Source organism: Sturnira hondurensis, unplaced genomic scaffold, assembly GCF_014824575.4.
Source record: "Sturnira hondurensis isolate 20B ecotype Veracruz unplaced genomic scaffold, ASM1482457v3 Scaffold0016663, whole genome shotgun sequence".
Taxonomy (NCBI): Eukaryota; Metazoa; Chordata; class Mammalia; order Chiroptera; family Phyllostomidae; genus Sturnira; species Sturnira hondurensis.
This window is the reverse complement of record NW_028089294.1, coordinates 14,230,732-14,252,450: the sequence shown is the minus strand read 5'-3', so window position 1 is coordinate 14,252,450 and position 21,719 is coordinate 14,230,732. Positions and strand designations below refer to the sequence as shown.

Below are 21,719 nucleotides of genomic sequence, written 5' to 3'. Positions count from 1 at the left end.
ATGGGGCAGAAAGAGGGGAGAACTGAGGGTGGGGGCGGAGGCACTTCTCTCCCGTGACACTCTCTCCGCTCTGCCCTCTCCTCTCTCGAGAGCGAGGCACAACTTCACTGCTCCTGGCAGCGCTATTTTTAGCAGTCCTCTGGCTGTCAGCTCTGGGACATATTCCCTGTCGCTCTCCAGAGCTTTTCCAGCCTGCTGTCACTCTCAGGAGGAGAGAGGGGCTGGGAGGCAGCCTGCCTAGGCCCCTGTCCCAGCACACGTTCCCTACTGGGTCCGTAGCACACAACTCCAGTTAGCCTGGAGACCTCGGGCAGGCTGTGTATCTTCTCTCAGCCTCAGTTTCCCCTTCACAAATATAAGGTGCTCAGCACTGAGCCTGGCCTAGCCCTTGAGAGAGGTTAATTTTTAGCTCCGTTCGCTTCCAGGGGCCTGCTGTGAGGCTGACCTTACAGCCCAAGGCAGGTGTGAAGGGCAGGGTTTGGAAATAGGGGCAGCCACCCTGAGCACTTCACTCCAGAGGGGTCAGTCTTTACAGGTGATCCCCAACCATCAGGGCCACAACCCTCACACCAGCTCCCCCTTTAGTCCTTTCAGATATCATCAGATACTTCAATCCATCTGTTCTGAGGCCCGTGTGCCCCCTGGGGGAAAGAGTGGTGCCCCACAGTGGTGCTGAGTAAGTCCCTTTGCTGCTTCTCTCCACAGCTATCCACTCCCATCGGTCTCCGGCATCTGGGCAGGAGGATGGGGTAGGGGTTGGACTAGTCAAAGAGGCTTAAAAATAGAGGTCCGTATTAAGCCAAGGCCAAAATGTATCTCCTATGCTGGCCTAAGTCTCCCTGATGGGCCTACTTCTAAAAATCAGGTCAAGGTGTGCCCTCCAGAAACCGGGGGTGGTACAGTGCAGCTTTGAACTCAGAGACTGGCTCCTGGGCTGGGGCAGGGGCCCAGCTTCCAGCCCTGGGCAAAGGTGAATTTAACTGATCTCTACCTCCTTCTGTACAGAGACTTGTGGACTCAGGCAAAAGAACTGGTGAGGAGCATGCAAGAGAACCAGGTAGGAATCTGCCCGGCTCCGTAGCTGGGGCTGCCCCTGCCTGCTGAGAGGCGGTCGGACCACACACACCAGGCCGCCATGGCCCTGCAGCCATTGTGCCCTGAACTCAGCCACCGGCATTGCCCGGGTGCTCCAAACCTGCCCTTCTGGAGGCCGTTGGAACACAGGCCCCTTCTTAGGTGCACAGTGGTGGTCTGTGTGGTAGCAGAGGGCCTGCGTGACTTCCCACTTAGGGAGGCGGGTGAGAGCTTGTATCCAGACTGAGAGCGGTTTAAATGGGAACTCTGAATTCTTCACCTGTCCGCTGTATAATGTTGGTTACAGCACTTAGCCTCTCCGAGCCTCAGTTTTCCCGTTTGTGAAGCAGGCATAATGAGAGGCTGTAGCGCAGGACTTAGGAAGTATTAAATGAGGTGGTAGATGTGCCTGGCACAGAGGCGATGCTCAATGAAGGCCTGTAGCTGTCATCGTCGTCGAAGTGGCGGTGGTGGCTGTTATTAGTTACCGTGCTCATTTCAGTTTTCAGGTGGGGGGTCTCTGTGACGTACATGCCGAGGCCCTGGTGCCCAGCTGGCTCTAACCAAGTGCTGAGCCTGGACCACTGGAACCAAGGGCAGCGCTGTCCCTGCCAACCATGCACTCATTGAAGAGTTCGGGCGTTAAAGCCAGGTCATTGCAGGTTATACAGGGACAGGGACAAATACAGGGGCTATACCATAGAGAGTTGGTTTCCTTCCCTGACCAGTGTAGCTCAGTGGGTTGGGCATCGTCCAGCAAAGCGCAAAGTTGCTGCTTTGATTCACCTTCAGGGCGCATGCCTGGGTTGCAGGTTTGATCCCTGGTTGGGGCGTGTACGAGAGACAACCAATCAATGTTTCTCTCTCTCTCTCTTTTTCCCTTCCTTCTCCTCTCCCTAAAAATAAATTTTAAAAAGTAAAAAAAAAAAAAAAAAAAAGAATTGGTTTCCCCCTAACAAGAGAATGCCAGAATTTCTGGAGTAATCACAACATTCTAGAATTTACCTGGGGGTCTTGAATCCAACCCTGTGGTTTTGTAGATGAGGAGGCTGAGGCTCCGGGAATCCACGTGACCTGTGCAAGTTCCCATAGCCGGTCGGAGCTAAATCCAGCACTTGAATTGCAGTCTCGCACTCCTCAACTGCATCATGGTGCCTTTAAAAGATCAACATAAATGTTTATATTTTTTGACTCCACAAGCGATATGTGTTTATTACAGAAAAATCAGAAAACACAGGTAAACAAAAGGAATATTACCCAGAGATCATTGCTGTTGACAACTCAGGGTGTAACCCCTTCCATATTTTTTCCAAACACATTTATTCTAAACACATGTGTATATTTTATAAAACAGGGCTGTTACTAGATGTAGATACTTTTCATAACCTGCTTTTCTAAATATGGTATTTTTCCATGACAATATGACATTTTCCAACACCATTTTAATAGCTACACAGTGTTCCATCTGATGAGTGTTTCACAGTCTCCACGGCAATTCCCTATTTTAGTCATTTATGTTGTTGCCAGTTTTTTAGTGTTAGAAACAAGGCTTCATTGATGCAGCTAAACCTTGGGAGCACCCTTATTTCCTTAAAATACATTTTGAGAAATGGAATTGTTGGATCAAAGGGTATGCCCTTAAATTTTTTTAAAGTAGATTTTGCCAAATTGCTTTTGAGAGCAGTTATATACTTTGAGTTTTCCACCATATACTTTAAAAAAAAAATCCATAAGTATGATTTTATGCATGTGGGTATATAAAACTGAAACATGAGAAGAGCATTCTCTTGGAAGCAAGTCTTACCACTGTTTCTTTTTGACGCTGTTGCCTTTTTTCCCAGCAACTTGACTTCCAAAATGACTGGAAGCTCATCAACGTGTTCTTCACCAACACAAACCAGTGTCACCTGTGTCTCTTCACCCAACAGGTAAGCCACAGGCTGGGCGCAGAGGGGCAGCGGATACCATGGTGGGTGCAGAGCCAACGAACTAAACCCACCTGCTCTAGACCTGGGTGGGGCCTCGTGGCTCCTACCACAGAGTTTGACGGACAGATGCATGGACGGATAGGAACCATATACAGGGACAGGTGGTGTGACTCAGCCGTCTTTCCTATCAGCTAAAGGGAACTGGGCTGCTGAGGAGCTCAGCCAATGATCATTCTACACTTGAGGAGGACTGGCCTCCTAGAGAAAACTCCTTGCGCCTCTTTTAACTCTGATGTCATGTGAGCACTGAATTGAGGGAATAAAGCAGGACATGCAGTCTTGCCATCACCTCTTGAACTGTAGCTCACTGTGCACTCTGGTTGTGATGGGAAGCCTGCTGCTCACATATGTGGACCATCCTGCAGGCTCTTTAGTGTTTCTGGCTCCAGGACGTGAAACGCATGGCTTCGTCTGTTACTTCTGTAGGTGACTGTCTAGGACTTTAGTGCTTACGGCGATCGTCCCGGTTAGGATCAGTCCAGAGTGGAAGGGTGGGGGAGATACCTGGGCTATGGTGCTGTAAATGGTACACACATTCTTCTTCAAGGGTCTGCAGTCTGGTTGACACTGAGCTGCCCTTGTCACTCACGGCAGACCAGTTACCTGCCGCCATCCTCTCAGCCACTTTAGGGCCTCTGCCAGGCCATGGCACAGGCAGAGGTGAAGTTTTGGGGGTGCTGCCTTCCTCTGACGTGTGCCCTTCTCGCACAACATACGCTCTGGCCTTCTTCCAAATGCCCTGTGTGCCCCCTGAGTGGGACTGAGGTCCCCCCACCCAACCCCTTCCTTTAGTGATGCTGGGCCCTGGGAAAACGCAGATGGAAGCCCACCTCACTGGAGCAGCTCCTGTGGAACGATAGCCCAACACATCTCCTGGGTTTGCGCCATATCGACCGACCTTGGAGGTTATTGTTCTACTTCGCCCTCTGTTTCCTCCCATGCCAAGTGACGTTCACAAGCTCCGTTTATTCTATGCCCCTCTTTTTTTCGGAGATAGTGCACACCAAAATTTCTTTATGGATTTTCGTATTCACGCGAGCACTTAGGCATTGCTGCACCCTCTGTACATCCACTCGTCCACCTACCCACCTGTAAGTTGTCTCTTCACGTGTGAATTCCCTTCCCCTTTAATGTGTAGGCACGTGCTGTTGTATGTATGATGAGTTATGTTCCTGCTGGCTTCTGTTTGATTTTTAAATGTTTGAATGCCTTGATGGATGCAGACACTCATTCATGATTTCTCCCATATGCTTTTGTGTTCAGCATTCCCATGTGAATTATTTTCTTTCGTGTATTTATGCTTGACACATTCTTAGCTACGTGATGCATTCCTATGCTTGCACATACCCATTCAGTTACTGTTACTAATTTTTAGTTAGACAACCAACACACAACTATTTTCTCCTTAAAAAAAACTAAAATAGTACAGTTAAAGCTAAAATGCCACCTCCAGTCCTCTCTTTTTATTTCTAAGCCTCTTACACATCTGTGAATCTTAGTGTATAGTATTTTGTGTGTGTGTGCAAAAGAGAGTGATTTAAGACAAATAATATATCGTGAGCAATTTTTTCACTAACCAAGTATGTAGTCATGCTGATACACATAGATCGAGTTTATTCCTGTTACTTGCTAAATAGTATTTCCACTGCGTGAACTTACTAAGTTGTGTTTCGTCATTTCCCTATCGATGGCCATGCAGGTATTTCCAGTTTTGTTCATTTCCCGGAATGTGTGTGTTTTCCTAAATACAGTGATTTTCAGGTTGTGGATTAAAATGTATTAGTGGGTCAAAATTAAGTTTAAAGACTGCAATCAAAATGACAAAAATAGAAAAAGAATAAACTGTAAAATGTTACAGTCAATTCCATGTTGTAAGGTGAGGGTTGACTCATGGTTTTTTGGCTTTGTTTTCTGTGTAGATGTGTGGTTGGACTGTAATGTGAGATATGTCTTACTCTGTGGGTCATGCTTGAGTGACTTGAAGGAAAGTGCCTAGAATAGAGTCTTAAGCAGAAGCACTAGTCACCAGGTGCCCACTCTTTAAGGTGTAGCAGAGACTGCCTGGTTACCTTGCAAAGCAGATGCACCCATTCTATTCCTCCAGTGTCCGAGGGTCTCGTGCCCGACAACCTTTCCAGAACTTGTCATCAGACTTTCTGTCAATATGTGAAATTCCTTCAATATGTGGACATCTAGTCAGGTCGACAGGTACGAATTTATTCACACCTCAGGACCTCAGCTGGGAGCGTCTGCCCCATAAATTTAGTTCATTGTGGCAATGCTTATTTGCATCTGCTCACTTTCCCTTTTTATTGAATTTTTTTTCTTTCATCTTGATTTTCCTTTTGCACAAAGACTGCCATGCCTTTGGAGCTGGAAATAAGTCCCACCGCCACTTCCATTTCCCACACAGGACCCCATGGCTCCCAGGTCTGGCTCCCAGGTTTGGCTCCCGGCCTGCTCACTGTGGTGAGATGAACATGCTTATAGGCTCTGGCCTCTTACCGCTGTTCTCTAAAGTCTGGTTTGTTGTGAGTAAGATGAAAACAGCAGTCAGAAGAAGAGAGAAAATGAAGGAAAAACGCATGGCCAGGAACGCTGATGCATTTATTCGTTGTAAATGCCTTTAGAAGCAGTGGAGAGTGTACTGGTATCTTCTGACTGAACAGTCCTTGGAATAACCCCGAGGAAACAACTTATTAGGAAAAAGTTACGTTTTGGCTCAGGTGCACGTTTCATAATAGAACACTCTTCTGACTGAAAGCAAAAGATATAAATAAAAATATGCAAATCCATTTGGGAAAACAAGCTTTCACTGACTTTGGGTTCAAGGAGGAGTTTATTGTGTGTGAGCTTATAGACAAGGGACATTTTGTAAGAGTGTAATGTCTTCCACTAAGGACCAGGGACAGTTGGAGCCCAGACAACGGCCACTCAGGTGGTTGTCCCTGGAGGGACTGGATGGCCCCAATTCACTCTGTAGCTGTGAATACACCCTGGACTGAGAGGTTTTTAAAGCGGGGTTTGCGGTCGGGACAGCAGCACCCAGGGAGATGACCTGAGTGTGGGCAACGAGGAGCTTTCTAGACAGAGTCCCCAAGGCTTTTCAGAAGGAAAATGGAGACGCCGGAGGTCCCCTTCAGAGAGCGACTCACTGAGACCGAAGAAAACAGGCAGCAGGCATTGCCGCTGGCTATGGCGACAGAGCGGCCTGAACTGGCTTCCAGAGGAAGGCCTCCACCCGGAGGGGGGACTCCTGCGGGGCGGGGGTGCTCTGGAGTGGGAGCCAGGGTCCACACAGCCACAGCCTGAGTGATTGGCAGCTGTCTGCAGAATCAGCGCCTGTGTCCCCCCAGGAAACAACAGCTCCCGGCCTCCCTGCCTTCCTATCTGAGCCAAGTCCCCTCGGGGGACAGCTGGTGAGCAGGCAGCTGAGGAGTTTGTCTGGTGTAAAAGTTTATTTTTGTTTTGTGTTTTTTGTTTTGTTTTGTTTTTTTTACCCGGGAAAGGTAAGCCAGGGTCTATTTTTGAAGTACTCTCATTTGCTCATTTAGTTTCATTGCCTGCTAGGCGCTGGGTGGGAAGGGGGTCCTTTAAACACCTGGTGGCAGGGAGAAGTCTGATGAAAGAGTGCCCTGTCGAAGTTTCAGGTCCATCTGGGTCCTGAAATCCAAGGGTAATTGTGTTCCCCCTTTGGCCCTGATTTTCTTCAGACAGAGTGACTCCATCAGCCTTTGGAATAAGGCCTGTCTCCCATCCCCCAGTGTGAGCTGTGGAGTTTTCTCGACCTTGAGTTTGTCCTTCCCTGACATGGAGCTTCTCCTCTGGGGGAGTTTGATTTTTACCTGATGGATGATGGGTTGGGGAAATCAGAATGGACGAAAACCCCAGGGAGCTCTGGGAACTCTCTTCTTGTTTGAAGGAAACTGGGGTCTACTAGGGCCTTTGTCACTAGCCTCTTGGGGTGGGATGGGGGGCTTGGGGAGGGGAAGCACAGGCGAGCGTGAGCCCAGGCATCCTCAGCCCCCTGCTCCCCGTCTCCGCCTACACGCAGCACGTTTCTCCTCTCGCCGCAGCAGAGGCGTGTGGCAGCCGGCGTGGACAAGCTGACCGGAACGCTGGACTACCTGCTCCAGGAGGTGAGGCTCACAGCTTCCCCAGCCCGGGGGACCTCGCTCGGGCACTTCCTCATGGATGCCTTCCCCAGACCGGAGAACTGCCTGTCTGAGAGCTGGCAGGGAAGGTTCTGGTTACTCTCAACGTGCCTCCCGGGGCTGAGAAAGTGGCGTCCTGGCAGGCGTCCCGTGAGGAAGGTCAAGACCAGGGAAGAGGTCTGGAGGAGCCGGTCTTTTCACCCTTTTCATGAAAACCTGGGTCAGCTGTAGAGCCCTTCTCTCTCGCAAAAGGTGTCTCTGTCAGGTGTTTCTGACAGAGACTCCTGGGCAGGAAGAAGGAGCAGAGCACAGTTCACCCTGGGGACTCACGACCCCACTCTTTGCTGCCCAGACTGGGGCAGTGGTGACCTGGAGGGTCCCTGAGAGCTTTCGAGGCTTCCCTTCCTGGACTGACCAGGAGAGCGAGCACCGCAGCTTCTGAGACTCCTGGGGGGGCAGCTTCTGCGTCTGGCCCCTCGTGGCCCCCCCTCCTTGTTGTCACTGTGGTAGGGTGGTACCCTGCCCACCACAAGCAACAGTGAGTGACACATTTCTGCATAAGCAGCAGGGAAGGTGGCTTTGGACCACCCCCGACCAAACTCCTCCCGAAGAGGCGCCTCCCTGCTCAACCAGACCCCAGTCGGGCCTCCAGCCAAGGCAGGGGCCCAGGGAAGACCCTGGGCAGCCGAGGTGACTTTGCAAATGTTCTCCTCCCCCCTTGTTTCCTCGTAGGTCCCTAAAGCATTTGTAAACCTGGTGGACCTCTCAGAGGTGGCAGGCGTCTCTCCCTGGCGTCAGGGGACCCAGCTCAGGTAAACAGGGGAGTGGAACCAGCATTTGAGTGGCTGCTGTGTGCCAGGCACTGGGCGGGGCACGTCACACACATCGATCCTGTGAGAGGTTTAAAGGTTGGAGGGCACGAGAGATTAAGCCACCACGTGCGAGATCACACATCATTCTGGACTGAGTCAAAAGATGAACTACTTAGTCATGGTGAGGTAAACAGATGGCCTGATCCCAGCAGAATGACTTGAGCGTTTAAAAAGCAGATTTGGCAAAATATCCACAAGCCAAGAAGTGATACTTTTAGAAATTGGAAACAAACAAACAAAAAATGTAGCCTGTACATATCTTACCTTCACCGAACTGAATTCCCATGTAGTTCTGAAATTGGTCCCAGAATTTAAACTCCTTGAACCCAGATCCTAAGATTTCTGGCTTTGTACCCAGGAAAAAAGACCGTGTGGCAACAGCCAGGGGAGGGGCAGCTGGGGGTGCGGGCAGCGAAAAGGAGAGGACAGAGCTGAGAAGGGAAGAGGGTTTTGAAGAGAAAGGCCACGCAGAGCAGGCGGAGGAAGAGTTGGAGGTGGGCGTCTGGTGTGGAGGTGGCGAGGGGCCGAGGGGCCCGTGTATCAGGAGGCGGGGTGAGAGGGAGCGTGTCTCCACACCCCTTCACCCCCAATTGGAGGCCCAGCCGGGCAACCAGATCCACAATGTGCCTTTGCACTCTGTTCTCTTCCCCATGGACTGGCTCCCTTTCCCCGCACCCTCTGAGACTTGCAGCTTCTCGCCACTCCCTGAGCAATGCTGAGGTCCCCCAGCCCTCTTATTTCTCTGTTGGGTGACCTGCATAGCCGCACTGTAACCACGCTCTCCTTTCTGGCTTCTTTTAACCCACAGCCCTACAGCAGAGCCCTGTGCGTGCTCAGAAGACACCTCGAAGCTGTCCAAGCTTGTAGCACAGTGGTCCTACCAGGTGAGCCCACTCTGGGGGACTGGTGGCTTGCTGGGGCAGGGGGTCATGGAGGAGAACAGGGGCGATAGGGACAATGAAGTTATAAGTCTGTGACTACAGGACTTCTCCAACGGAGTCGGGAACCAGAGAGCCGCCTTCAGTGCACTCGCCGGCGATGGCTTGATTTTCCCGTGCCCAAATTAGGAACGACAATCCTAGCAGGCTCGGGTGGGGGCAGGAGTGGCACTTTAGATAGCGAAGGACTTGGCAGATTTGTTTGAAAATGGTTTTGATCACTGTCACTGCTTGTACCGCCGCTTCTGTGACTGCTGAGCTGATTCGGCCTAAGCTGGGCTAAGCCCCCACATGACAGCCCAAGGGTGCCTCAGAGGCCCCAAAGCTGTGCTTTCTGATTCAGAGAAGAGACCCCAAGAGGGCGAAGATGGCTCAGTGGGAGCCATCATCCCTGTCAGCACACAGCTCAAAGCACAGTTCCTGTTGTCATATGTTGACACGATGACTTTCGTGTAAGAAGAAAGTTATATGCGAAGCTGTGTGGCACTTCTCTTACTCCAGAGGTGACATGTTTTGCGCTGTTAGTGCCACATCTATTGCCAGTGCACCCTCAGCCCGTGGACGGAGCATGGGTGCCCGGAGCGTGGGTGCCCGGCTGCATGCCATGCTGGTGTGTGCTTCTTGAGTTCCTGGGAACGTATGTCAGACCCATCGGGTGTCGGTTCAGAATGGCGCGTGGTGGCCGGCAGTGACCAAGGGGTGGCTGGGAGCTCCGGTCGGAGGCCAGAGCAGGCTGTGCCTTGCTCGAGCTCCCAGGTGCACGTCTCTGCTCTCCCTTCAGGAAAGCTGGGAGCGGCTGCTGGCCTCCAGCAAGTACAATGAGCAAGAGTCCTTCACGGTGGTGTTCCAGCCCTTCTTCTACGAGACAGCCCTGTCACCACTCTCGGTGAGTGAGGTGACCGCAGGAGCCTGGCCCACACCCTTCCCCCTCCCACCCAGCCGGGACTCCCTGAGCCCCTGTGTGCCCTCTCAGGGGGAAGATACTGCGGTATTCTCTTAAACTTCCTGGACGCTCCCCCATGGGGCTGGAGAGCCCCGTGAGGCAGAGCGGCCTAGTGGTCAGGAGCACGGGCTTGAGCCAGAAGGCTGTTGGCTCTGAGATGGGCCAGCTGTGTGACCTTGGGCACGTTGTTGGAGCTCTCTGTGCCTTGGTTCCTCATCTGTGAAATCAGGGCCATTGCTAACAGTCCCTCCCTCTAGGGTGAGGGTCAGATTGCATGAATAAGTGGGTGTCAGGGACTTGGGGAGTCCTCAGTACCTCTTAGCTGTTGTGACTGTTCGGGATAGAATTTTAGTGGGGGCATGTCACCCTCCTCCAGCTATAGGCTCTCCTCAGCCCTCCCTCCTGAAGGAGGGTTGACCTCTCCCCTCCCCCAGGTCACTGGGCCAATGCCCTTTGTTTAGCGGGGTGCTCAGACCACGAGCACGGTGGCAGGTCCACACATGCTCCTTGGGCTCTCTGAGGCCGCTGAGCCTTCAGCACTGTGTGTCTGGGACGGTCTCTCCCTCCAGGCTCCTGGCTCCTGCCTCCTGCCTGTTGGAGTCACCATGCCCTCTCCAGGACTTATTGGAGGTTTAACACTGGTTTAGGAGGAGGAGGAAAATTAGTCCCCCTCCCTCTCCACTCTGACCTTGCGTGAGTTACTTCCCTGTCACTGCTGCGTCCGTGCAGTTCAGTTGGGGAGAACCCCATGATGATGGGGGTCCGAGCTGCTCCTGCAAGCCCTGACCCCAGACAGCGGTCCTGTAAGTGCCTGTCATTGCTGAGTGGAAAGGGGATGAGAGAGGAGTCTGGATGGATCAGGGCCACCCTGTCTCTGCCAGGGACACCCTCAAAGTGTGTGGCAGGTCCACCCCATGTTTGGGGACACACAGGGGTTCTAATCTGGTTCTCTTTCAGGAGGAGCGGCCACTCCAGGATGCTGCCACACTCGCCTTGAATCTCTGGAACAGCATGGTGAGTTGCTGGTGACCCTGGGAGGCTGCAGTGTCAGCCTGGGGACCTGGCCCACAGGAGGGGCGGGGCTGCCACCGCCACACCCACTCTGCCCGCTGCTCTGATGGAGGGGCTTCAGGGCTCCAGCAGGATCCCTGGGCAATGGCTCTGGGTCACCAGGCATCATCCCCACATCTGGCACCAGCCCACCTCTGACCACCTGGGAGTCTTACCTACTCGTCTCAGGGCTGCAATGCAGCCCTGGCTGTGTGCAGGGGTCCCTGGGCTTCAGTCCCACTCTCCCCAGAGGCAGGGGCATGGTCTCAGAGTCCGCGGGGGAGACTGCACTTAGAGGGGGGCCCTGGGGAACAACTAACACGGTGATTCTAGGCCAGCTGTCCTTCATGTGCCACTTGAGCGCCGTCATGTGGTTTCAAGGCCCAGTCTGGTCCCTGGGATGAATATGGGCTTTCAAGTGATGAAGACCTGGGTTCAAATCTGAATCCTAACTCTCACAAATCATGTGAATTTAGGGTCTCCACAAAGCCAGATCGTAACGCCTGGCCTGAGCACTGGCAAGTGTGTGGCTCACTCCGGGCCCAGAGTGAACACTCGACCTGTGTCAGCCCTTCTTCCTATCGCTGTGACAGGTCTGGCCCACACTTCCAAGGCCCCCCAGGGCTACCTGCGACCAGTCAGTGGATGGAGTGGAATGTTAAAACTGAGCTTTTCCAGGGCACGGGACAGACTCCTGATCTCGCCGTTCATTTCTCCCCCATCCAAACTGCCCTGTTTTTAGACGGCCAGTGACAGATGCTTGGTTCTCTTCTTCCTTGGTTTAGAAAATTTTCCCTCCATCTTTTCAAATCAGTGCTCCGCTGAATACAAGGGGCAGCTGTGTTTCAGCATGGGTCAGCCAGAGGGCAGGGTGGGGTGGGGGACAGGGACTGGCCTCAGGAGGCCCTAGTCAAAGGAATCACACTCTCCTTTAAGGCCCCCAGGTGATATTTCCCCCAGGAAACCGCTTTGCTGCTGATCTCCTGTGAAGGACAGAAGAAGGGAACTCACCCCCTCCAGCCAGGGCTGCCCCCTGGCACCTTCCCGCTGCGGGGAGAAGGGCTGATTATTCCAGCTCAGTCAAACCCATCTCCTTCCCCTCCTATGTCACCCTCTCCCAGGCAATGGAAGGGAGCCTACAGTGTGCCCTGTGCTGGGTCTGAGGAAGGTACAAAACACACCCCAAGTGGCCTTTGCCTTCACTGAGCTGGAAGGATCAGGTGACCCAGAGGAACAAGAGTAAACTTGAAGTCAGCCAGCAGCAATTTGCTGGACTGTGCACCCAAGTGCAATACGGGCAAGAGGTCAGGACAGCCCCACAGTGGTGGGGTTTGCATTGGCTTTGTAGGGTGTGCCAGACAGGGTCAGGGTGGGCATTCCTAGGCAAGAGACCTTTGTGAGTGAAGGGCATGGAGGAAAAGAAGCCAGATGCATTATTATCAGGAGGCAGCAGAAGCTGGTCTGATAAGACAGGATAAGGAGGCCCCGAGAACGAAGGGAGTACTTTGAGAGCCAGACAGAAGCTGGAGAGAGCAAAGAGGGAGATAGGGCCCCACCCCCTGTCTCTCTCCCTTCATCTTGCTATTGAGCATCACCAGTGGTGGTGGCAACAGTGACAGCTGCCTTTAGTGGGCCCAGGTGCTGTCCTGTCCGGTCAAACCAGCACTGCAGTGTCCCATAACCCACTTGAGAGTGAGGACGGGCATGAGCAGATGCACAGCGGGGAACAGAAGTTCTCAGGCTAAAGAGCTGGGACTCAGTAGATGTCACAGGGGCTCCGAGGAGGTGGAGGCGGCTTTTCTGGATGGGCAGTTCCCCCTTTCTCTCCAGGCGTGTCCCCGCCACCACCAGTCCTTCCTGGTGAGAGTTCTCTTGGTTTCCGCAGCCAGGCCAGCAAAGAGGGAGGGCTTGTCCCAGGTGTGTCTTTTGGGGTTCTTTTTGTTTGTTTTTTGAGGTGAGTCACATCCATTTTGTCTACTTGCCATAGGGGTGTAATAACCCCCAGTCGGCCTCTGAGGGCCTTGGGAGTGGTTCAGGCTTGGGTTCATCCTGGCTCCTCCCAGGGGCACGAGGAGGCCAGGAGTCTGCCTTCGCCCCTGGAACCCCTGCTGTGCTGGGCTTCACAGAGAGCACAGAGCTAACAGTTGGCGTGTTCACCCATGCCCATGCTCACAGACACACACAGCCCCACCCGAGCAGGCATCGGAGCGGGGCCCGGAGAACCGCCACAACCACAGGCGCCCAGGTTCTATGCCCCTCTCCTCCCCCTGGCCCGGGACTCTGGAGAACAGGGTGGCTGCATGGGACCACACCAGTGTCTGCTCCCTCCCGGGCCCTACTGCCAAAAACCAGCATGTGCATGAGCTCTGAGGGCCAGCGACCGGTGACAGGAACCCCACACGCGTGGAGTCATCCCGGCAGAGTGCATCTCCAGACTGATGCTGAGCCCCTGGCACAGAGCTGAGGCGGGTCTTGAGTTGGGGACAGTTATTCCCTATGCCCTTTCCGTCTTCTCCTCGATACTTTCTGATAAGGTTTAGATCCCCCACAGTGGTTTTAAGAAAATCTGCCTTTGGGGAGCTCAATTCCCAGGTCCTTCCAGCCATTGCTCACCCCCGTCTTGCACCAAGCCCTGGGCAAGGAGCTGGAGCCTCGGGGCAAGGGGGGACCTCGCAGCAACTGCTCACAGTCAAGGAGAAATTTTCCTCAGAGAGAATGCTTGAGGTTGCCCTGCTCCCCCACACTCCAGGTCACGTCAGGGTGGCCGCGAAGCTGCGCAGAGGAGATGGGAGCCACGGGAGCCACTAAAGACACCAGTGCCGGGTGTGCCTGGCACAGGCATGCATTCGTGTGCCCACAGGTGGCAGGAGGAGCAGGGACATGATGGTGGTCCCTCTCTGTCCCCTCGAGGACGAGGGCCAGAGCGGGTGGAAAGGGGATGAGTGGAAGCAGGAAGGTTGATGCAGGTGACTAAGAGTGATGTTTAGGACAAGGTTCTTCAGGGCTTGCTGGGAAAACTTGTGAATTGCCCTTCTTTGAGGTCTGTAACAAATAGGCTTGCTATGTCCATTCTACCAGAATCATGAAGATGTGGTTCTTCCAGTGTTTCTTTCCAGATCCTATTATTGATTAAATTTTTGAAAGATTGGAGAGAAGGAAGCAGGCCAGATTGACATCTGGCCACCAGCCCAGACCCACTCCGACACTCCCTTTGCGAGCAGGCCACTCTGGGTGGCCCTCCCCTCCCATTTCTAGGAGTGTCCACCATCAAAATACCACTAAAAAAAGGGACCTCAGCTCCTCCTCCAGCCCTTGAGCTAAAGGGTTGCCACTCCTGTAAGGGTAAAGTTCTTTTCCTGCTTCTTGCTTCGTGGGCATAGATTCTGGGATAAGATATTGCCCAAGACTCTAAAATCCTCACAGAGGATGGCAGAGCCTGTAACTGAGCCACACACAGTGCTGCACCCTGGAGCCTCCTGTCTCTCGTGTCCCCTGTCAAGGTCCTTGGAGGGATGGCAAGGGACAAAGATGCTGTAGGAGCTTGGACTCTGGGGGAAGTAGCACTGACAGCAATTGTGAGCCTTCCTGCCTCCTCCCCAGTAGTTTCTGATCATTTCTAACCACCCCCTGCACAGAAGTGTTAGAGAGATCTCCTGCAATGGTGGAAGCTCAATGTGCAGAAGAAAACCCGTGATGTCTCAAAGCCGCTGCCTTTTTCTTTGAAGTGTTTACACACATAGAACGAGTGTGTAAAAATAACAGAAGGCACTTTTAAGAACTTGCTTCCACATCAAGTTCTTCACTGCCCTTTTTCCCCTCCCGCCTTCAATGCTTCTGCCTGTGACTCCACTGTGCGCTTTTTGTCCAGGCAGTTGGATGGGCTTTGGCTATCATTTCGGTGGCTGCCCATGTCAGAGCTGGTGCCACCGCCACTCATTCCCAAATCGATAGACACAGGAAGCCGTGCACCCACCGAAAGTGTGTGGTTGCAATGAGGACCTGGTGCATGGCCTCCCTGGTGTTCAGTGTCTCCTGTGACATCGGGGACGTGGGCTGGGACCCATGATTCCTCACGTGCCCTGGGCCTCAGCTCTAGGGTGTGCCAACTTCCCGGGAAGGGCCTGTTGAAATGCCGAGAGGCGGACCGCACCCCAGGATTCCCAACTCAGTAGGTTGGGACTGACCTGGAGATCTGCCTTGCTGATGGGTTCCAGATGACGCTGGGGCTGCTGGTTCACGGTCAAACGTGGAGAGACATTGGACCAACGAGTCTTTCTCGGTGGCACCTGGAATACTGCCACCTGTGCACAGCGTGCCTGTTCTAGAGGTCACCTTCTCTTATAGATGCAGCCCGCAGGACAGAAAGATGAGCCATTCCGCTCGAATGAGAGAAGGCTGACGAAATGTCCCTCTCAGGTGGGTCAGGCCAGGGGAGGGAAGGGCGTCCGCCACTGAATTGGGAGAGGAATGGGGTCACCAAGAGGGCTTTGCCGTGAAGTGAGGGCTTATCTGGCTGAGACATTAGCCACTACAGAGTCTTGGGTCTGTTTTTCTGCGTCTGGTCCCAGCTTTGCGTACTTGGTACGCCTAAGGCTTATAAGATGTAATGATTTGAGCAGAATTGAGCCATTTTAGTAGTATCATGGCTCCTTCCACACCTATGGAGGCCGAGGGGGGACAAAACCGTGTGTCACCGGGCACCAACTGTCCCAAATGTGAAGGTGGGTTTCTTAAGTAAGAAATATGTAATAGGGATACAATTAGAGTTGCTCAATAAACAGATGAGAAAGTAACATAAGCGAGTAGAATTCCTTTTACCACTTAATGGTAGTCAATGTTTTGGCCTTATCGATGAGTTTTAAGTTTTTTGTTACTAGGCTGTTAGAACTGCATCATTCACCCTGTTTCTGTCTTCACTTTGGCTGCCAGGAAGCTTACAGTTAAGTTCTTCTTTCATGGAAATATATGTACTTTTCTGGCAGTACGCACCTCCAGGTAGAGAGCAAGAGATGGTGACTGTGGCACCTGGGACATTTTAAAACATTAGTGGGCTCCTTCAGGGAACCCCCGGGCAGGACAGAGAAGTGAAGCCAGAGAATGGTTTTCACCTGAATGACGGTGTGAACGTTCCAGACTGGCCAAAGGCTTCATTCTGGATGACGAAGCCCGAGGATGGAAGGGCACAGATTTCTGGCTCGTGTTTACAACACCTTACTTTTCTCTGCAGGAACACCCCTATCTGTTCACCTATAGAAACAGCAACTACCTGCCCATGCTGACAGATCTCCATAAGCAGTCAGAGGTACGGAGAGGTTTTCTGTTGTTGGTGCATGTGGGAGTGAACCAGGAGGCCATACACCTTGCTGAGTTCATGGAAGCTTCCATGTGGTTCTCTATGTCCTTGGAACCCCATGGGATGTCCTGGCTGGGATGGGTGACAGACCAGGTGTGTGGCTGTCTGTTCAGTACTTGAAACAGGTCTGCCCTGTGGCTCCGTCTCGAGACCAGCCTGGCAACCACTCCCTACAGCTTCATAGAGAGTGTTGGGTGCTCAGCTCTGCCTGCTGCCTGTCTATTTTGCTAGAAACCAAGGCTTTTCAGGCCCTTCACAAACCTTGGACAATTCCTTTTAAACTGGGCTGAGGCCTTAATATGAAGGGAAGGTCAAGAAGAAGCCAAGTGTAGAGAACGAAAGTCCCCAGAAGTTGGCCCACACCTCAGGGGCCACCTTACACTTACTCACGTCTTGCTTATTGCTTATCTCACGACTCTTTCTGATTCGTCCTGCTAAGATTAGATAGGGTGCCCTGCACTGCTCCAAGAGACACACTCGCAGGTTGGTGTCCTTGTTCTCCAACGATTGGGGACTGACATGGGTTGTGACAAATTCGTCCTAGCGCGTCCATGCTGCCTTGTTGTATAAAAGAGGGTGAGCGTCACTGCAGGTGGAGGCAGCGCCGGGGACCTGGGCCTGCCGCACACAGCCCGAGAAATGCAGTGCGAAACCCACTCTCCTTCACACTTCCCGATACCACAGCAGTGAGGACGCACCCGAGGGGCAGTGTGGCACCGGGAGGGGAGAGGACTGGCTCTGGGTTCAAATCCATGCTCTCCCACTCACTGGCTCTGTGGCATGGGACAAGGTACTTAACTCCTGCTGTGCCTTGTTGATTTTCACATGGGAAGTGCCAGGAGTCCTGGTCCTGCCTCACAGAGTTGTTATAAATCATGGTAAATAACAAGTATACAGCACCTGCAGCAGTGTCTGGCGTGCTGTGAGTTCTGTTATGAGTGTTGCTATTATTATCGCCTGGTCATAGGGAGCGATACATTCCTGCAGGGTACAGCGATTGATGACCTACCTGTTCTGTGCCGCTAGGACTCAAGGCCAGTGAGGGCAGGCACTCGGAGCAGCTAGCTAGTCATTATTTGTCGAATGACTAGGTGGGTGGATGGGTGGGTGGGTGGGTGGATGGATGAATACCAGGCATAGGAGGTAAAAATGTCGATAAAATACTTGCTTGTCCTAAGAAAATCAGTCTAGTGGAGTCAACTAGCGATTGCTGTGCAGTGGAATAAGTTCTGTAATTAAAGTTCCTATGGAGTTTTCAGGGAGCACAAAGTCAGAGCCTCTAACTCTGGGGAAACAGCCAATACCCAACAGACAAGCATCCTTGCTTTCACCGAGAAGTTGGGCAGGGGAGTGACATAGGCCCCTCTGGATGGGTTCAGAAGTGGAGGAGGAAGCCTAGGGGACTGAAGGTGGTGATTCTGCGAATGCCGCAATATTCTGGGCAAGAAGCACTGAGGCCTGGGCGGAGGCAGAGGCGGAGGTGGAGGCAAGGGCAGAGGGACCAGAGGTGACAGGGTTGGGAGCACTTGGAGAGGATGCTGTGGACACCCAAGTGTGAGTGTTGCAGGAGAGGGAGAAACGGTAAAAGACACTCGGGTTGCTATATTGCGTGAGATTTTCCAAAGTCCAGACCCCACTTCACACCCAGTTTCACATGTTCCATTTCTCCTTATCTCTCTGTGCATCTCATTCCAGGTGAGAGACGGAACAGAAATCAGGTGCCGAGACATGGATCCCTCCGACTCAATTCCCACCTCAGGTACAGGGCTTGAGTCAAGGGATTTTTAAACTCTTTTGAGGCCTGAACTCACCAAAGTTGAAGCAACCACAGCATGACAAGGGCTTTCCACACAATCTGAGGTTCACCGAGAGGGATTTTGACGACAGTAGAACCAGCTCCATGTGCACAGGCCTTGTTCTGTTGCGCTTCATGGATGTTGCCTTTTTTTCTTTTTTTTTTTACACAATTTGAAGGCAATACCCTCCTCTAGCAAAAAAGGTCGAGTCACTTTATTGTGACCCTCTGTTGTCATGCGCTGGAACCAAACCGGCAGTATCCGAGGTATGCCTGTACATCTGTAAGTTCATGCCTATGTTTGGGTATTCTATAACAAATAGGAGATGATATGGTATGCTTCAATACGATACATAAGATATGATAATGTTATCAGCAAGCGCTTATTAAGCATTAACTGGGTGCTCTGCAAAGAGACAGCTCATGTTATTGTCCCTGCCTTTAAACCTTGACGAGGTGAATCTGTTCTCAAAAAGCAAGACTGTCTTGAAGCTGGGAGCAAATATAACCAGTCCACATGCCCTGTCAGAGCCCCTTGCAGGGTGCCCTCCAACCCCACATGAAACGGGAGGGCACGCTGACTTAGAAATATGCCATTTCTACTGCTGCTCAGTGTTTCCAAAGTGACCCATTTTGGAATCTGAAGAGGAGAGGCATGGAATGTTCTAGGCGGAGACCGTGCCAGAAGGGGGCTTCCTAAAGGCTGAGCCTCTTCCTCCAGGCCAGCTGGTCTGGGAGGGATGGCGGTGTGCCTCGCTCACAGGTGGGGTGGGGTCCGGGCACTCGTGCATGGGGACTCGCAGGCAGCCAGGAGCATTTCCGCAGCAGTGAGGTGGGGTCCTGGAGGGAGGCTTGTTTGTTCAGTGATTTGTTCACTTGTCCATGCATTGATCGGTGCTCGCTGAGTGCCTCCCACGAGCCTTCCAGGATTGAAAATTAGGTGTGGAGATGCCGCAGTGCCCAGCAAGAATCTCCAGGGATGCAGGTCCTTGTCCTCAGGTTGCCTCCTTTTGCCGAGTGTTAGATGCCCTGGCCATTAGCCTGTCCCTCACCCATGTCTCAGCCCTACACACCCTCATTAAGCCAGATGAGTGGGGAGCTAAAAGTCTCCCCAAAGTTTCGGTGTATAACTTGTCCTAAATTGCAGATTAGAGGAATATACCATTGAGATCTTACACACACACACACACACACACACACACACACACGAACACTCGAACACTTGAGTCTTCAACTCCCCCCCACACACACACACACATACTTGGTGACACCCACTCCTATTGGTTAGTTTACTAGGAGGATTTTAGCAGCACAGATCAAGTATTAGCTTCATATGCAGGCCTTCCTATAGCAAAAATGCAAAGGTATATGTAATATATGTATGTGTCCATGTATAGAGAGAGAAGAGGAGAGGGAGAATGTCTGTGTTTTGATAGCCGTAATCTTTGCAGTGAAATAGCACCCAGCCTCTTTTTAATCTTATCGTCCTGGGAGAGTGATCTATAAAGCATTTGGCAACATGTTTAGATTACGCTCCTGCTGTGGCAATGACGTCCAGCCAGTCCACCAGAGCCTATCTCAGCATCTGAAAGCCAAATAAAACGGGAACCTCTTCTTCATACCCTGACCCCGAAGATTGTTGTTTACTGGCACGTGAACGTGGAAGTGCCAGAAATCTTACGACCTTGAGATTTGAGATACTCTGGTGATGGGGAGCTGTCTGAGTACGCAGATGGGTAGATTTAGGCCTGCCTGACCTACCCAAGCACGTGGGGGGCCCGCACCCCCTCTCTCCAGATGTGTGGCTGCAGCTGGACCTGCATGTCTGAGTCCCACCTGGAAAGTGTCATTTGGACAAGTGACCACCACTAAGGACAGTAGTGAGAAACACTGTGCATGATCTATGATCGACATTTTAAAACTACTTGTGACCGTGGGGGCAGACAAAAGGGCTAAGCACAGGCGACATTGTTATTTGCCCGTGATAATGATCGCATTTCTGGTGAGCTCATTGGCTCTTCTGGAGACCATGTTTGCAATTTCTCGTGGAGATGCAGGCATCAGGTACATACTTAACAGATTGTCTTATCTTTATATCCCCAGTGACTCAGCACCTGCTCAGGGCCCATACCTGTTTGCTGAACTAATCTGAATCCTCAAATGTTTCTGACTCAGCAAATCAACCATTTTCATGGCTGAAAAGACGTTCAAAGCCAACTAGACCAAAGTGTCTTCTGTCAAACCATTTTTCTTATAAAGTAACTGTTTTGCCTCTAGAGTTACTTCCAGAAACCATCGTTAGCCCCCCTTTTCTAGTGTTTCTCCGAAACCAGTGCACAGACACGTGACCAGCCAGCCCAAGTGATGTTTCCAAACAGGATGCTGCCTTCCTCCACAGGCCAGGGATGCTGGCGGCCAGGCTGCCTCGCTCTCCTTCCATCAGAGCTCACAGGTGATAAACCACTGATCCGTGGGGCTTTGGAGAGAGATACAGGGTGGAGGTAATTTTTTATAACCAATCGGGTATTTGGTAGCCAGTGAGTGAATACAAGCCTCCAGTTTTTCCTTCCAGTCCTGTTCACACAGTGCAGTGTGCTGGGCGCTTTCTCCCAGGGCCTTTATAACCCCATAAATACTCGTATCATTCTATATCACCCCATGGCCCTATTCCTGACATAGCCGGGATAACTTAAAAAAATTGGGGGCCCAGTAGCTGACTTAATGCTTTCCCAGTGAGGAAAGGAGTAGCACTTTGCAAGCAAGAGTGGGAATAATCAGAAGCCAGAGGGCACATGGTTCATTGGCTGTCTGTTGACGCTGGTTGTCTTAGTATTCGAACATAGGGATCCAATAAGCTAATTATAATTATAGTATATGCCACTGTCACTGGGAGTGTGAATCAGAAGAGTACACTCATTCAAGCCATTGATTCCTAAGTCCCTGAAATCATTTATTTTGCCCATTTGGCCGAAATGAGCCACTCGAATGTTGATGTGAAAACACCCCAGGTTACAGCACTGAGTGATCCCGAGGGCTTCACTTCATCGTGAGTCAGCAGTGTGACGGCCACTGTAGACCCTGAACTGTTGCCATAGTCACCCGCGCTCGTGGGTCTGGCAGCTCGACCTAGCCTGTGACTAGGAAGTACTGATGCCCCACAGGGCGGAACAGCCTGCCTGTCCCCAGGTGGGACCAGCCTGCTAAGCAAGTTCAAACTCACCCCAGGACGTCTGGATGAATTAAGTGCAGTTTCCATCCTTTGACTTGGAAAGCCATCAGGTCCCTGACACAGAGCCCCTCACTTAGCCTGTCATTTGCTTCAACACATTTCTTGAGTTCCCACTCCGTGCAAGGCGCATGCGTTTTGTATAAACTCACACCAAGAACAGTTCAAAGGCGGCAACAAGAAAGCCTTGGGCCAGCAGTTCCTCACCCTTAGAGACATCTTTTCCTCGGTCCCTAAACTCAGAGAGCTTATGGGTTGGACATTCCTAGCTAGCAATCGAGAGAAAGTTGGGGTTCAGATTATGGACCCAAGTAGTTTAAAAAGCT

The 21,719-nt window shown here is 52.0% G+C and overlaps 1 protein-coding gene across 1 annotated transcript in view; it reads left to right on the top strand.

Moving 5' to 3' along the window:
- PLB1 (phospholipase B1) overlaps window positions 1–21,719 on the top strand; it is a 116,278-nt gene that overhangs the window by 26,096 nt on the left and 68,463 nt on the right. The window contains exons 7-17 of the mRNA XM_037066904.1: window positions 586–676; window positions 1,006–1,057; window positions 2,916–3,002; window positions 7,139–7,201; window positions 7,949–8,028; window positions 8,897–8,972; window positions 9,808–9,912; window positions 10,927–10,983; window positions 15,364–15,435; window positions 16,247–16,321; window positions 18,068–18,131. Coding sequence (XP_036922799.1) covers window positions 586–676; window positions 1,006–1,057; window positions 2,916–3,002; window positions 7,139–7,201; window positions 7,949–8,028; window positions 8,897–8,972; window positions 9,808–9,912; window positions 10,927–10,983; window positions 15,364–15,435; window positions 16,247–16,321; window positions 18,068–18,131 — 822 coding nt within the window. The remainder of the gene's footprint in view (window positions 1–585; window positions 677–1,005; window positions 1,058–2,915; window positions 3,003–7,138; window positions 7,202–7,948; window positions 8,029–8,896; window positions 8,973–9,807; window positions 9,913–10,926; window positions 10,984–15,363; window positions 15,436–16,246; window positions 16,322–18,067; window positions 18,132–21,719) is intronic.